Genomic DNA, 14,772 nt, shown 5'->3' on the forward strand with positions numbered 1-14,772 from the left:
CTGAAAATTATTTATTTGACTGTGTCTGGTCTGCAAATAATATTACATATCATTTATATATGTTCACAGAGAAATGGCTTCAGGCTACAATGAAAAGTATGGACCAAGCATTCTGGTACAGACTAGCTACCCACTGGACCACTGTTTCTTTACTATGGAATCTAAGCATAGATCTCATTGCCCATACACAGTACTTTTATTTTCAAAGTTGTTTGTATTAGGCTTAACCCTTTAATTATTCAGATAGCAAAACTAGAACACTTCTTTTAGTGCTTTATTTGGGAAAAATATATTTACAAATTATAGTTATGAGCACGGTGGCACAGTGGTAGTGCCACTGCCTCACAGTAAGGAGACCTGGGTTTGCTTCCTGGTTTCTTCCTGCATGGAGTTTGCATGTTCTCCCTGTGTCTGCGCTGGTTTCCTCCCACAGTCCAAAGACATGCAGGTTAGGTGTATTGGCGATCCTAAATTGTCTCTAGTGTGTGCTTGGTATGAAGTTGTGTGTGCCCTGCAGTGGGCTTGAATCCTGCCCGGGGTATGTTTCCTGCCTTGCGCACTGTGTTGGCTGGGATTGGCTCCAGCAGACCCCCTTGACCCTGTAGTTAGGATATAGCGGGTTGAATAATGGATGGATGGATTTATGAGCACAACTTAATGAGAATGTCTTTGTCATTTAAGGTCACACACCTCTACACTGTGCTGTATTAACCCATAATATGATGCATCATGAGCTGAACCATGATCTTACTATTTCTCCCGTGAAACTGAAGGAGCTTGAGAGAAAAATAGTGGAAGTGATGAGCTGTATCAAACTTCTTGTCCATGCTGGTGCTTGTATTACCAGTCAGGTAGGAAATTGATTTGCCAAATGCCACTTTATTTAACCATTATATGTATTTTTTAATGTAAGGAGGTGTACTTTCATTTTACTTTATGGAGTACTAGTACATACTATATTATATGTGATTTATACAAATAAATAAATAAATAAATTAAATTAAATACATTTAGAAATTATCCACAAAAAGTAAATCCATGTATTTGTTTTCACGCCTACTTTATTTAATTTCAAAGTAATATGTTAAAATGCAAAAATCTTTTTGAAAAGTTATGTGATAATGAATGAAGTTGTAAATATCTTTCTACAGCATAGTTTCTTTATTATACAGGTTTCTGGATTTCACTTTAAATATAGCAATATTTTAAAAAAATGCAAAAAAGATATTCTTTAATATAAATCATTCTGGTGCTTTGTACTACTGCCAAGTTGGACCTTAAATCCAGGCTTTAATAATCCTAATTAATTAATTTCCTACATGTTGCTTACAAAACATATACTATACATTTACTAACTAAATTAATTTTATTCTAATAAAGTGTACTTCCACTTAAACCCAACACAAAATTTTCAATTAAAAATGATGAATACTTAATTTTAATCACAAAATAACTTGCAACAAAAAAAAAAACAAAGATACGGTTGAACTCAAAAACATATATACTCTATTGGCATTTCTTATAACATCAAAAATTGTAGTCCTGGATTCTATCTGCCCTGGGTCACTTGGCTGCCCAGCCATACTATAGACACCATCAAAATTTCCTTCTATCCAACCATCTTACAAACCTACTTATCAAGGTCGTAGTCACTGGGCAACTGGATCCCATCCCAACAAATAATGGGTGCAAGGCAGGAACTATTCCATGATTAGCCTATTGCAGGGTGGAAACACACACAGTCAAACATAGACAATTCCATCAAAATGTCCAAAAGTGTTGACATTGGGTCCATCATCATTAACAATACATCCATTCTAAGGCATTGTTCCAGGATGAGGATGGACAATTTTATATTAATGGAAATGGCAGGAGGTACTATCACAGGGCACAGAGAACAGGCAGAAAACAGGACAGGTCAGGTCAGGTCAGGTCAGGTTGGGGAGCATTCACTAGTACAGCATGTTGCTGCACCAACCTCATGATGAAACAGCTTGATCTCCTGGTTGGCAATCCCCCTGGCAGACATGCAGTCCAGTCCCACCTTCTGGAAATAATCATCTATCTGCCACTGCCATGTGTTACGTGGGTGTCCCCTTAGCCTGGTTCAGCTGCTCATGTCCTCAACAATGAGGATCCTGCAAGCTAGATCACCCTCGGGGAATCACACTACATGTCCGTAGTGCCATAGCTGATGCTCCCTCACAATGCAGTTAATGTGCCTCATTATGGACTCCATGAGCAACCGCTCATTCGACACAAAGTCAAACCAGCGGTACCTAGTGATTCTCGGAAGAAAAACAGTACCGAAGAAGTCCAGTTTTCATCTCAGGAGAGACTTATTTTTGATGAATGAAAACAATGACTACAATTATTAATAAGCAATACAAACAGCTTCAACAGCAGATCTAACAAGATTATGTCTTGCTGACATGAGTTTTGTACCTTGAACTCTTAAAATTACAATGACAGAATGACAGAGTCATTAAAATAAAAGTAGGTGGATAATTCCAAATTTTAAAAAACTCTATGGCAAATGTTTTTCCTGTATCAGTAGTTTTAATTTATTCTTAGAATGTAAAACTTGCCAAAGAGTTGAAATTGTAATGTTTAGGCATCAGTACATTCCCTAAGGTTAAGGAATAGGGAAAATAAGTAATTCATTATAATAAAGAATACATTCATGCATTTTTTAATTTGCTTATGCAGTTAAGGGATGGGAAAGGCAGTATCTGCAATTCTATGAATTGATTTGTTTATAGATCATTGCTTTTCAAAAGTGAAAATATATGTAGTGAACCTTGACCTGGACACAGACAGACGGACATCGTTTGTTGCACCCAACACACTCGTTTATATACAATTTATATTTACAACTACGTCAGTGCACGTCCCAGTGCCTCCAGCACCGATCCCCCAAATTCCAGGCCTCACAGTCCAAACGCCTTTCTGGCCGCCTCCAGTCCTCTCTCCAGCTCCGTCCTTCTTCCACCTGACTTCCGCCACTGAATGAAGGGAGGCGGCCCCTTATATAGGAACCCGGATGGGCTCCAGCTGCTTCCCGGCATTCCTCCCCAGACACGCCCCAGTGTGGTGGAAGTGCCGGCTGTGCACCCGGAAGCCCTCCAGGTGTCCCCTGTCTTCTTCCCCCCAGCACTTCCTGGTGTGGCGGAAGTGCTGGGCTCTAGGTTTCTTCAGGCACCGGGGCGCTGCCTGGCGGTGGCCATGGGTCCCTACAGGGTTGGGCTTCCAAGCCATCTACCCGTGGCCCCCAACACAACCAGGGCAGTCGCCCCCTCGTGGTCTGGAGGAGGTACAAGCCCTCCTCCGGTCCTCCTGGGAATCCCGGCTGGCTCCACCCCCAGCCGCATTCGATAATGTGTTGATAAAACATAAAAATGTTTTAAGAATGTATCACTTCACTAAAATCACGTAAAAATAATGCAAATATATAACAAAATATGTTTGGTCTACTTAAACGGCTCTGTGATCTTTTTCAAAACTGACAGAGCATCCTTGCTTTTCCTAACTAAGAATAAGAATAATAATTACAAAATCAGCATTAGACAGACAAACAACAAGATTTGTGCAGATTCTGAAGATACAGGTGACATTGCCCAAGTTTGTCAAAATCATTTACAATACATTTTAAACTTAAGCATGAATTTCAATGTAAGGCAAGAAACTAACACAGCAGATATAGAATGGAAATCTGATGTTAAAGCATATTAGGACTAAGGATGTCAATCAAGTGTGCTAGGGTAAGGTCAAGCCCTAGACACTGGCTGGACAACATTGCACTTCAAACAAAACAATAAAGCTTTTAACAATAGCACTGTAGGTCTTTTCATGGTTAAGTGAGGCAGTATATCTTCACTTGATAAAAATGGAAAATGGAAAGTCATCTCAAGTGTTTTCACTGGGAAGAGGTCTGGAACATAATATTCTAATATTATTATGTTACTTCTACAGTATATGTGTACATTTGTACGTGAGATATATTTCTGAATTAAAAATGCAGTGACTTCCATACTCACTACTAGATGACCCCTGAGGCTGCTGTTTCTGTTTCAAGCAAATAAAGTCAATTACTACCTATAATTTAAAATGAATCTTCATAAATGTTTTAACTTTTAGTGATAGGTGATATATATGTAAAATGGAAAAGGAATTTCTAGTAAAATGACCTTTTTTAGAAGATTTGTTGCATTTTGGTTCTATGTTGATATAACAGCCTTTATCGTTCTTCTGTTTCAGTCCTTATAAATTTGATAATTATTTTTATTTAAATTATTTTTTGTTGCATACACTATTATGCATATTCTTACTTTAATACTTTGTATACTGTGTATCTGACATTTTAATCTTTTATTACTGTTTTGTTTCCTAGGACATTAAAAACAATAACTCAGTGCTACATCTTGCAGTACAAAAAGGAAATTACTCACTTCTGAAATTTTTCTTAGAAGCAAAAGGGGGGAATTATCATGATTTCATTAACATGAAGGTAGTAAGTATGTTTAATGTTTTGTTGGTTATCCTTAATTGTAATATATCAAAATATAAGAATGTTATAATTCACTTAAATATCTATTTTCTTCCAGGGAAAAAGAGAGCACTAATATAAGACAATAAATACTTGTTAAATGAAAAGTGAAAAGCATGGTAGATGCTTGTCATTGCTTGGCTTAAATAATTTGAGGTGGAAAAAAGACTATACTGTATGTTTTCACATTTTCCAGTGTTTCTTATCCTAAAATAAGGAAGATTGTATTTTACGGTAATTTTAGTTGTGAGCTATATTGTATACATTTTGTTGTTGCTGTGTTCAGTTGATTGTTATTATGTTATAGTTGCATAGTCCAAGGTTCTTTATGTTTCTAAAGATCTAAAAATGCTTTTGCTTTTGTTTTTTTCCTTGTTATTGTATTACAACATGATTCTATTACTCCTTATATTTTTCCATTACTCTTATGTAACTGTTATTTTTTATTATACCTCATGCTTCAAATGCTTACAAAATTTTGCTTTTTTGGACAGCAGAGAGAGCTTTCTTGTATTTACTTTCTTTTATCAAAAGCACTCACTGTCCTTCCTGTCCTTTAGCTTCATTTTTTTGGCCTGCTTTACTCTTAAATATATTCTCTGGCTTCCTCAGTGTGAAGGCGACTTGTAATAAAGTCACATAATCATATATTCATCCATTCATTATTAGAAATGCTTACTCCATTACATTGTCAAGGGGGCACATGCCTATCCTGGAATTCTAAGAAATAATGCAAGGACCAGTCCTAAAGTGAACACCAGTCCATTGCAAAACTGATCACATTTGTACAGTATTACAGTAAAATTTTAGAATAGCTACTAACTACCATGCATTTATTATTCACATTCAGATACATTATGTACAACAAGATAATCACACAGACTTCTTTTGGTTTTACCAACATTTTCAAAACATCAATAAAGTTGTTATTTATCTCTGTGGAATGTGGCATACTCAAACAACTTCAACTTTTGTTGATAATACAGTAAGTCTGTCACTATTTCATACTTCAGTATTAGACTTGTGAATCCTTAATTAATGCTTAATAAGACCAAATTCTGCTCTTACATTCACAAGTAATTTGTCATCATATCATATGATGTTTACCTGTATAGGCTACACTTCACAGAAATGAATATTTACTTTGTTGATGCTTTGTAAGTGTTGCCAGTAAAACCAAAAGAAGCCTATGTTGATCAATCAATCAATCAATCAACATTTATTTATATAGCACATATTCATACAAAAAAATGTAGCTCAAAGTGCTTTACAAAATGAATAGAAAAATAGAAGACACAATAAAAAATAAACATAAGTCAACATTAATTAACATAGAATAAGTAAGGTCCGATGGCCAGGGTGGACAGAAAAAACAAAAAAAAAACTTCAAAAGCTGGAGAAAAACATAAAATCTGTAGGGGTTCCAGACCAAGAGACCGCCCAGTCCCCTCTGATGAGTTGTTACATAAAAGTACCTGACTAACAGATGCATTATAGGTATGACTTAATCTAAAATGTACCATTATTATATTCCTAAACATGGTAAAGAAGAAATTAGAGTAAACCCCAAATGTTTATACATTATATCAGCATTACAATACATCAAACAATTACAACCATAAAACAAACATTAAACTGCATTATATTTCCTTAATGGCATACTAACTTTGGAAAAAAAGATAACTGTTGCATCCCAGGCGAATTTCCACACAAGCTAGCACCTAGTGCTCTGTCAGATACAGAATGAAAATAACTACAGTCATTGAGTTATGATGACTGTATTTTTAAAATTAGCAGTTTAGTACAGAAGTCATTATAAAGAAGATCGTACCAGTGTGTTTCGTTGTATGCATGCAGGACCTCCTTCTATGGAATAAAGAACAATCAGAAAGTATTCATAACCCTTCATTTTCTACACACTTTATTTCATTGTAGGTTTAATCGTAAATGGATATACTTGCCGTTTTTATCCATCAATCTACACTCAATGACATATAATTACAAAGCAAAAATTACAGCTTTGATTCTTCTCAGTGTGGCTGCTAGGGGCACTTGTGCCCCGTTAAACTCACCAGACAGACATTCAGGACACACGTATAAAAGCACCAAGATGATTCTTTAATAATATTCTTCAAAATAGGTACACAAAGCACCGCACACTCCACAATTTTTCTAATAAATCAATAATCACAATAATCAATAACAATAACCAATCCTCCACTCCTTGCAGCTCTGTCACACTCCCTTCCAACTCCGGCTCGGATTGCTGGTATTCCCAGAGTCCTTTTATTGTCCATAACCCAGAAGTATTTCTTCTCCTGGTCAAACACCATGTCCTCCTTCGTCAAGTATTCCGGAAGTACTGCAGGCTTCCGTCCTTGTGACTTTGAAGTACATCCGGGTTGCAGTAATAATGTAAATCCCCAGGTTCTTTGTGAGCTCCCCCTGGTGACACCCACGGCATCCAACAGGGCTGAGGAAATGAACTCCATGTCCCATGATGCCCTGAGGGAATCCGGGGAACCGTTGCCATCCAGGGAGGCTGCCATCTAATGTCCCAGGAGATGTAGTGCCCTGAAAAGGCTACTCTTTCTCCTTGTTTCTGCTGAGGGACATCCCGGCCAGACTGAAATGCTGGCTGTCCATCACATCAGCTAAGTCTCTACAAGCTGACAGATCCTTTTGTGGCCTTTTAGATGCTTTTAGATTAGAATGCCATTAGACTGGATGTCTGTAAACTGCCATTTTCGGTCACTCCACACAAGCTCTATGGTATAAGTCTGAGCTTTGGCTGAGCAACATAAGGCCAACAAAGGTGAACTCTTGCCCCAGTCTGAGGTTCTGTCTACTCTGGAGAAGATCTTCTTCAAGTACCTCTCTGTATTTGGCTGCATTCCTTCTTTCCTCATTTCTAACCAGTCACCCTGTCCCTGATGCTGTGAAGCACCCCATAACACAATACTGCCATCACCATGCTTCATTTTAGGGGTGGTATTAGGCAGGTGCTGAGCAGTGCTTGGCATAGTGCTTGGAGTTCTGCTCGGAAATTTCAGTTATTGTCTCATCAAACCACAGAATCATTTTCTTCATGTTCTTAAAATCCTTTAAACTGTCATATGCCTTTTAATCAAAAATGTCTTCCATCTAGTCACATTAACATAAATGTCCAATTAATAGAGTGTTGGCTGAGATGGTCGTCCTGGCGACAGGTTTAACCATCTCAGCAGAGATCTTCTGAAGCTCTATTAGAGTGACTTCTTCTTGTCCAGTTATCCCAATTGGCCTGATGACCAACTCAAGAAAGTCATAAATGTCTTCCATTTCATAATTATCTATGCCTCACAACAGTTTGGAGGTTTACAGAGAGTTCCTTGGACTTCTTTGCTTGGTTTTAATTTTGATATGTAGACTGAATATACATGGATGTGAATTTTCTATAAATATCTGCTCCAAGATCATAGATATAAGTTGAAATAATGAATTACAGTTAGTTCTGGCCTATTCTCCCATTGTGATAAACAAAAAAAGTAGAATTCTAAAAAGAAATTGCAACGTTTATTGCAGGGACCCTCAGTTACTGTCCAGGGGCCTCATGTATAAACGGTGCGTACACACAGAAATGTTGCGTAAGAACTTTTCCACATTCAAATCGCGATGTATAAAACCTACACTTGGCGTAAAGCCACGCACTTTTCCACAGTACCTCATGCCTTGTCGTACGCAAGTTCTCCGCTCGGTTTTGCAGACTGGCGGCACCCAGCGTCAAAGCAGTGCTACTGTTCCTGTGTGGTTACACCTTATTTTCCTTTATAAATACACCGAAACTAACCGCATATTATTTATTAGTGTAATGCATCTGATTGTAATTAACTTGTAACAATATAATGGTCCACAGAATGGTCAAACTATTCTAAATACCATAACTGCTTTAGTGTTGTTACTCTCTTCTTCTTCTTCTTCTTCTAGCTCCTCCCGTTAGGAGTTGCCACAGCGGATCATCTTTTTCCATATTTCTCTAACTGCACCACTCGGAGTATTTATATCACTGTATCTGAGTGTGAATCACAACAGCAGCTGATCGGAAAGGGAATTATCGATATACAGCTTTAAGGACACGCTGTCTCAGCCACTGCAAAATGTTTTAAAGCCTTTCCTGTACGGACCTCGCAGTTCAGAAACAGTTTCATCCCAAGAACTGTAAATGCATTCAGTCAATTGCACCTTGTAGAACTGTTTGTACTTATAAGTACAATCACCCCACTGTAAACTTGCACTACAGTTATAATATCGCACAACCTGAGCCACTTTATAAAGCGTGTATTTACATATGATGACAATATCATTTTTAAGGTGAAATGCAACAAAATATGTTTATAAAATTATACAGATAAAACTTTAACTTCATTTAAATAATCTATATTCTTCACTGGGAGTGTCGTTAAGGATAGAATAATTAAACATATACTACAAAGATATTTCAATGTTCTTTAAACGTTTTGAAGAATCGGCTCTAAGCTTACAGATGGCTTAACTTCTATTACAGAGCTGATTGTATGGCGATCGGTTACTTGGAGAAAGAAAAGCACTGACTGCAGTGACGGCTACGCCAATATATATTGAATATAAAACAGAAAGAGAAAATAACAACACAGCTAAAAACACAGCAACAAATTTCGGCAAAAGTTAAATGCTTGTGTCATGAGCACGAGGCGGCTATGCAGTGTCTGCAACGGATGTAGCCTTCCACCGTGCATAAGCTACCTTACTGACGGGGGGCGAAGGAGCCACCGATTCTTCCTCTGCCCAGTGCCACCACAAGCCTAGAGCCGCCCCAGAGTACTGCTGCAATAAATTATTTCATCGAAGTGAAACACATGTTTAATAATGTGCTTTAACTCCTATCATCATGAAAATGACATCACGTATACATCTCAGTATTTTAGTTATTCAGAGAGCTATAATATCATGAATGTAATGGATTCTGTGTCCAGTTGGAGGAAGAGAGCCGATTTAAAAAGCAAGTAGTGATTCACACACATAGAGCACATAGAAGATCAAATACAAAACAAAGCATTTAACGTGCTACTTTAATTACGATGTGATTTGAGAAACTGGTTAATTAAACGATTTTAAGATGAAGTTTATGATGTTCTACTTTAATGACAAAATAAACTACGTGATTAAAGTGGAAATGTCAAGATTGAAGTTGACATTTTGTGCTTTTTCCCCACTGTGTGCCTCTTTTCTCTGTACCCTAATAAGCTTTCATATGACACTCAGACAGTGGGCTTACAACTCGGCTTTTCACGGCGACTTTGATATGTGACTTCTTTTTTATTTCCGGCACTGTGCGATTTGTGAATGTGAGCTTTCAAGTTTCTCCAACACTCTATGTCACTCGGTCAACTTTCTTTTGTTGATTATACCACGGTTTATTTGAACAAATACAGTAGTATGTTTTTCCTTTGCCTCCACTTGGTATTCGCTGAAATTCTTATATTTTCCCCCGTGCTTTTCCCATTGTCTTTTCACAGAAGGCTGCGCTTAAGGGCGATTTATATTGATTTGCATATTCAAAGAGGCGTAATTCTGGGAGGAGTTGGGGCGTAACATAAAGCGCGTGCACGAGCGGTAGTTTTCACGCTGATCGGGATTTATGTAGCGAAGAAGCGTGGAAGTTGGAGTGCGCACAGATTCCTGCATCTGGATTTTTCTGTGCGTAAGCACATTTCGGCTTTTGTGCTTACGCCATGTTATAGTGCGAGTTCTACGCACGGCATTATACATGAGGCCCCTGGAGAGCCGCAGTGGCTGCAAGTTTTTGCTTTAACCAATTTCTTAGTGATCATTTTTTTATTTACCACTAAAGCGATATCATTTTTGAGTTTACTTTGCCTATTAAACATTTATAGACAAAAACTAGCTATGTACTGTATACTAAGAACAGCATACCATTAATAAACCATGCAACAGTTTAGAATTAAACTCATAAATACTTTGCCTAAATTAACTGCAATATTTCACATGTCGATCATGTCGATCAATTTTTTAAAATGTATTTAATTAAGTTAAAATGTTGGTCGGGATCTGTATTTAAGTTTCTTTTTCTAATATTTCAGGCTCATGGAAACACTGCTTTGCACATGGCAGCTGCCTTAAGAAATGATGTTTACCAAGAAGAAATTATTAAACTTCTGTTGTATCATGGTGCTGACCCTAGCTTACGTAACCTGGAAAATGACCAAGCTATTCATTTGGTGCTGCAAGGCGAAGATGGTGAAAAAGTAAGTTTCACTAACTGCTACATTCTATAACTACAAATAAATTTAAAGTTTGCTGAAGCTTTTTGATCAGTCACTGTAGATGTTTCCGGTTTGAGGTGTAAAATGTATGCTTGCTGTTAAGAAACAGTTGAATTTGATACCAGTCTTTCTGTCAGTTTTATTGTACATAGCACATTTCAAGTCAGGAGCCTCAAAAGTCAATTTACAAAGGCAAGATGAATTGATGGTAAAGCCAACCATCAATGTGTAAATGTACACAATAAAGATATGATCATAGCTAAAAGAGAACAAACCTTATATGTACAGTACATAATATATAACAGTCAGTCATTATCCAACCTGCTATATCCTAACTACAGGGTCACGGGGGTCTGCTGGAGCCAATCCCAGCCAACACAGGAACAAATCTCTAGGCAGGGCACACGCGCACACACACACTCACACACTAGGGACAATTTAGGATCACCAATGCACCTAACCTGCATGTCTTTGGACTGTGAGAGGAAATTGGAGCACCTGGAGGAAACCCACTCAGGCATGCAGGCAGGACTTGGGAAGAGAACCCAGGTCTCCTTACTGTGAGGCAGCAGCGCTACCACTGCACCACCATGCTGCCCTAATATATAACAGGATTATATATAAATTTAAGCAGCTTTTTATGGGTATTTTCTCTAAAAATCTCTAACAGTTTGTCTCCAGGTTTTGTATTCTTTTGCTGAATATGGTAGAGTGTGGATTGATATACTACTTACTGTATATAGATCAAGTTCAAGTACTTTATTGTCATTGTGTAACACAACAAAATTACTTTTTGTGACAGCCCCAAGATGCATTTAAAGAAAAGTCAAATAATTCCAAATATGTCGTATACAGTGTTAAATAATCAAGTAACCAGAGCAAATTATTATTGCTCAAAGTACAGCAGCATAAATTGTTATTGCACCTGTTAATGAATAGCACATTACATATTATATATTGTATTACATTAGTATATTGCACATTACCAATATAGCTTATTGCACATGTTCAGTTGAAAATGATCTCAGACTGAGGAGATTCAGAGTTCAGAAAGTTTATGGATACATGGATTGATCTAAATCGTCTGCCTGACGGGAGGAGCTCAAACAAAGAATTTCCAGGATGAGTTTTGTCCTTGAGAATGTTTTTGGCCTTTCTCACACAGTGAGTCTTATAAAAGAGTTTGAGTGATGGCAGTTCACTCTCAATAATGGCCTCTGCTGTTTTTATGACCTGCTGCAGGGCTTCTTTAGCAGTCTTGGTGCAGCTGTTGTACCAGCCATCATGCAGTTAGTTAAGATGCTCTCTATATTGCGTCTACAGAAATTAACCAGCAGCTTCTGGGGGAGGTCAGCTCTCCTTAGCTTCCTGAGGAAATAGAGGTGCTGTTGTGCTTTGCCTATTATAGCCAAGTTGTTGTCAGCCCAGGACAGGACCTCTGAGATGGTGACTCCTAGAAACTTAAAGCTGGAAACTCTCTCCACAGCATCTGCATTGATTGTTATCGGACTGTGATTGGTCTTTTTAGTGGTCTTAAAGTTCAGAATAACTTCTTTGGTCTTTTTGGTATTTAAGACCAGGTTGTTGGTGTTGCACCATGCTGTCAGATTCTGAACCTCTTCCCTATATGCAACTTCATTGTTGTCTGTTACAAGCCCAATGACAGTCGTATCATCCGCAAATTTAACAATAATGTTTATACATTGAAAAACTAAGAAAGGATTGCAAGGCAGGAAAGTATGGTATTGGGCAGTAACTGGGCCCAGCAAAGGCCTAAAAGACATAACAATTAGCAGCTTGAGAAGAATAGGATAATGTTCTACCAGTAAACTAGAATACAAGCAACATAAATGTACCAGAGATGCTTGGCTCTACTTGGATAGATTGTGTGAAACTAAGGAATGGAGGCAAAATGTAAAAAACACATCCTGGACAGCAGATGTCAACATACGATTCCCATTCAAGAGTAAGATCATGCTTTTTTATATAGGTAGGGATAGTGGGCACCAACAAGAAGCTGATCATTAACCTCCAGACCATGGTAGCACATGGTCCATGAGTTGGAAGAGTTGTACAGTAGCATGTAGCCCTTCTAATTCAAGTAGCATTGAAGATGCCTAAGATGTCCAGAAGTCTCTGAGGTGCAGTAGGTTCTGGGACCACAAGAGGGTGTTAGGCCTTATTGTCCCAGGAATGTTAGAGTCCACCCCCTGACAACAGTAGTAAGTCTAGGCCTGGCTGAAGGTGATCTAAGGAAGAGATTTAAAACCTCCATAGGTTAGTGGTCCTTTACTTCTAGAGTCAACAAGTGAGTGAGGCAAGGGATCAGTGGCAGTGGGGGACAGTTTAGAGAGAAGAGGAGAGAGACAGGAACTGAAGAGATTGCTCTGTGGTGCTTCAGGAAGACAATAAGAAACTTGAGGCTGATAGAGCAGACCTACCAAGGCTTTATTACTTAATTTATTTTTACTGGTATATTTTTATTATTATCTTCTTTATATATTTCTTCTTCTATTATATTTATTATTTTTTCATTTTTGCCTACTTTGGCCATCTTGACATCATATTCAATGTGGAGGGCTACTTTGAAAGTAACCCCTCTTGTAATAATGTGTACACATATACACGCATACATATCCTTTCATACTGCTACTCACCCCATTGAATGTATTTTCAGGATTGCAGATAGTGAGAGCATATCCCAGCAGTATTATAGCTATGCAGGGTACCAAACCAGGCATCACTCACACAATCATCCTTACTCATTCCATACCAGTTTGGATTAAACAATTAATGTTTTAACATGTGGGAACAAAACTGTAATGCTCAGAGAAAATATTACACCTTCACAGGGAGAATGTTCACACTCCAACACATAGTGACCTGGCTAGGGTTTAAACCAGCTCCCTAATACCCCATAATGGATTAAATGTGTTACAGAATGAATGGGTGATTTAAAAGAATACTTGAAAGAGAATGCATTATTTACATTTGCTGTAATAATTGTAAACTGACTACTCTTCCCCTTTTTTTGGCAGGTGAGACAGCTATTGAGGAAGGGAAGAGCTGGAATAATTTCTAACCACTGTAGCTCAGTGTCTTCAATATTCAAGTAAACAATGAATTATCTCCCATTTTCTCCCACTCTGTCGTGCACAAAATCTTGTGTAGTGCACTACTTTTGCTCAACTGCAGTTCCTTTGGCACCTTTTCAATTACCAGTAAGTCTCAGAAGATGGCGCACAACTGTTCAAAATGTCATGATTGACAACAAATTGATTATTGTTTTGTTCTTTAGCATTTAGTGATTCTGTACAACAGGTGATGCAAAAATATTCACACTTATAATTCTTTTGTAGTACAGTATATACCCATTCCTGTAACCTGTCTGAGAGGAAAGCAGTTTATTACTTAACACTTTGCCAAACATACTGAAATCCTATCTTTACATTGTAGAGCAATGACATACTGTATCAGACAAACTACCTTGAAGTTGTGGTGTCCAACTCCAATCCTGGAGGATTGCATTGACTGCAGGTTTTCCTTCCTGCATCTCTCTTCATCAGTGACCACTTTTAAATGTTAATTGACTTCTTTTCCCTTCATTTTAATTGTGTTGCTTTAAAGACTCAGTCCTCTGAATTGTTTCTCTTTTTCCTTAAATGGCAGACAAAAAACTGAGATGTGAAGTGAGCCAACAGATGACCAGTTAAACCAAGGCCTCAAACTCTAACCAATTTCACTGCAAACATTTTCTTGGATAGAAGCCAATTCTTGCTCTTAATTAAACCCAATATTAAATTCCATGACTTGTTCGTGCTCTCATTCTGCCACAGCAGACTGTTGATTTCCTTTTTTACTAAGAGGACTCTCAAAATGTTTTTCAGGCATGAACAGATCAACATTACTGAGACCTTTATCATT

The 14,772-nt window shown here is 37.8% G+C and overlaps 1 protein-coding gene across 1 annotated transcript in view; it reads left to right on the top strand.

Annotated features, from left to right (window-relative positions):
- LOC120534916 (NF-kappa-B inhibitor delta-like) overlaps positions 1-14,451 on the top strand; it is a 181,030-nt gene extending 166,579 nt beyond the window's left edge. The window contains exons 9-12 of the mRNA XM_039762421.1: positions 682-851; positions 4,391-4,510; positions 10,666-10,830; positions 13,887-14,451. Coding sequence (XP_039618355.1) covers positions 682-851; positions 4,391-4,510; positions 10,666-10,830; positions 13,887-13,964 — 533 coding nt within the window. The 3' untranslated portion in view covers positions 13,965-14,451. The remainder of the gene's footprint in view (positions 1-681; positions 852-4,390; positions 4,511-10,665; positions 10,831-13,886) is intronic.
- The last annotated feature ends 321 nt before the right edge of the window (positions 14,452-14,772 follow it).

This window comes from Polypterus senegalus, chromosome 9 (assembly GCF_016835505.1).
Source record: "Polypterus senegalus isolate Bchr_013 chromosome 9, ASM1683550v1, whole genome shotgun sequence".
Taxonomy (NCBI): Eukaryota; Metazoa; Chordata; class Cladistia; order Polypteriformes; family Polypteridae; genus Polypterus; species Polypterus senegalus.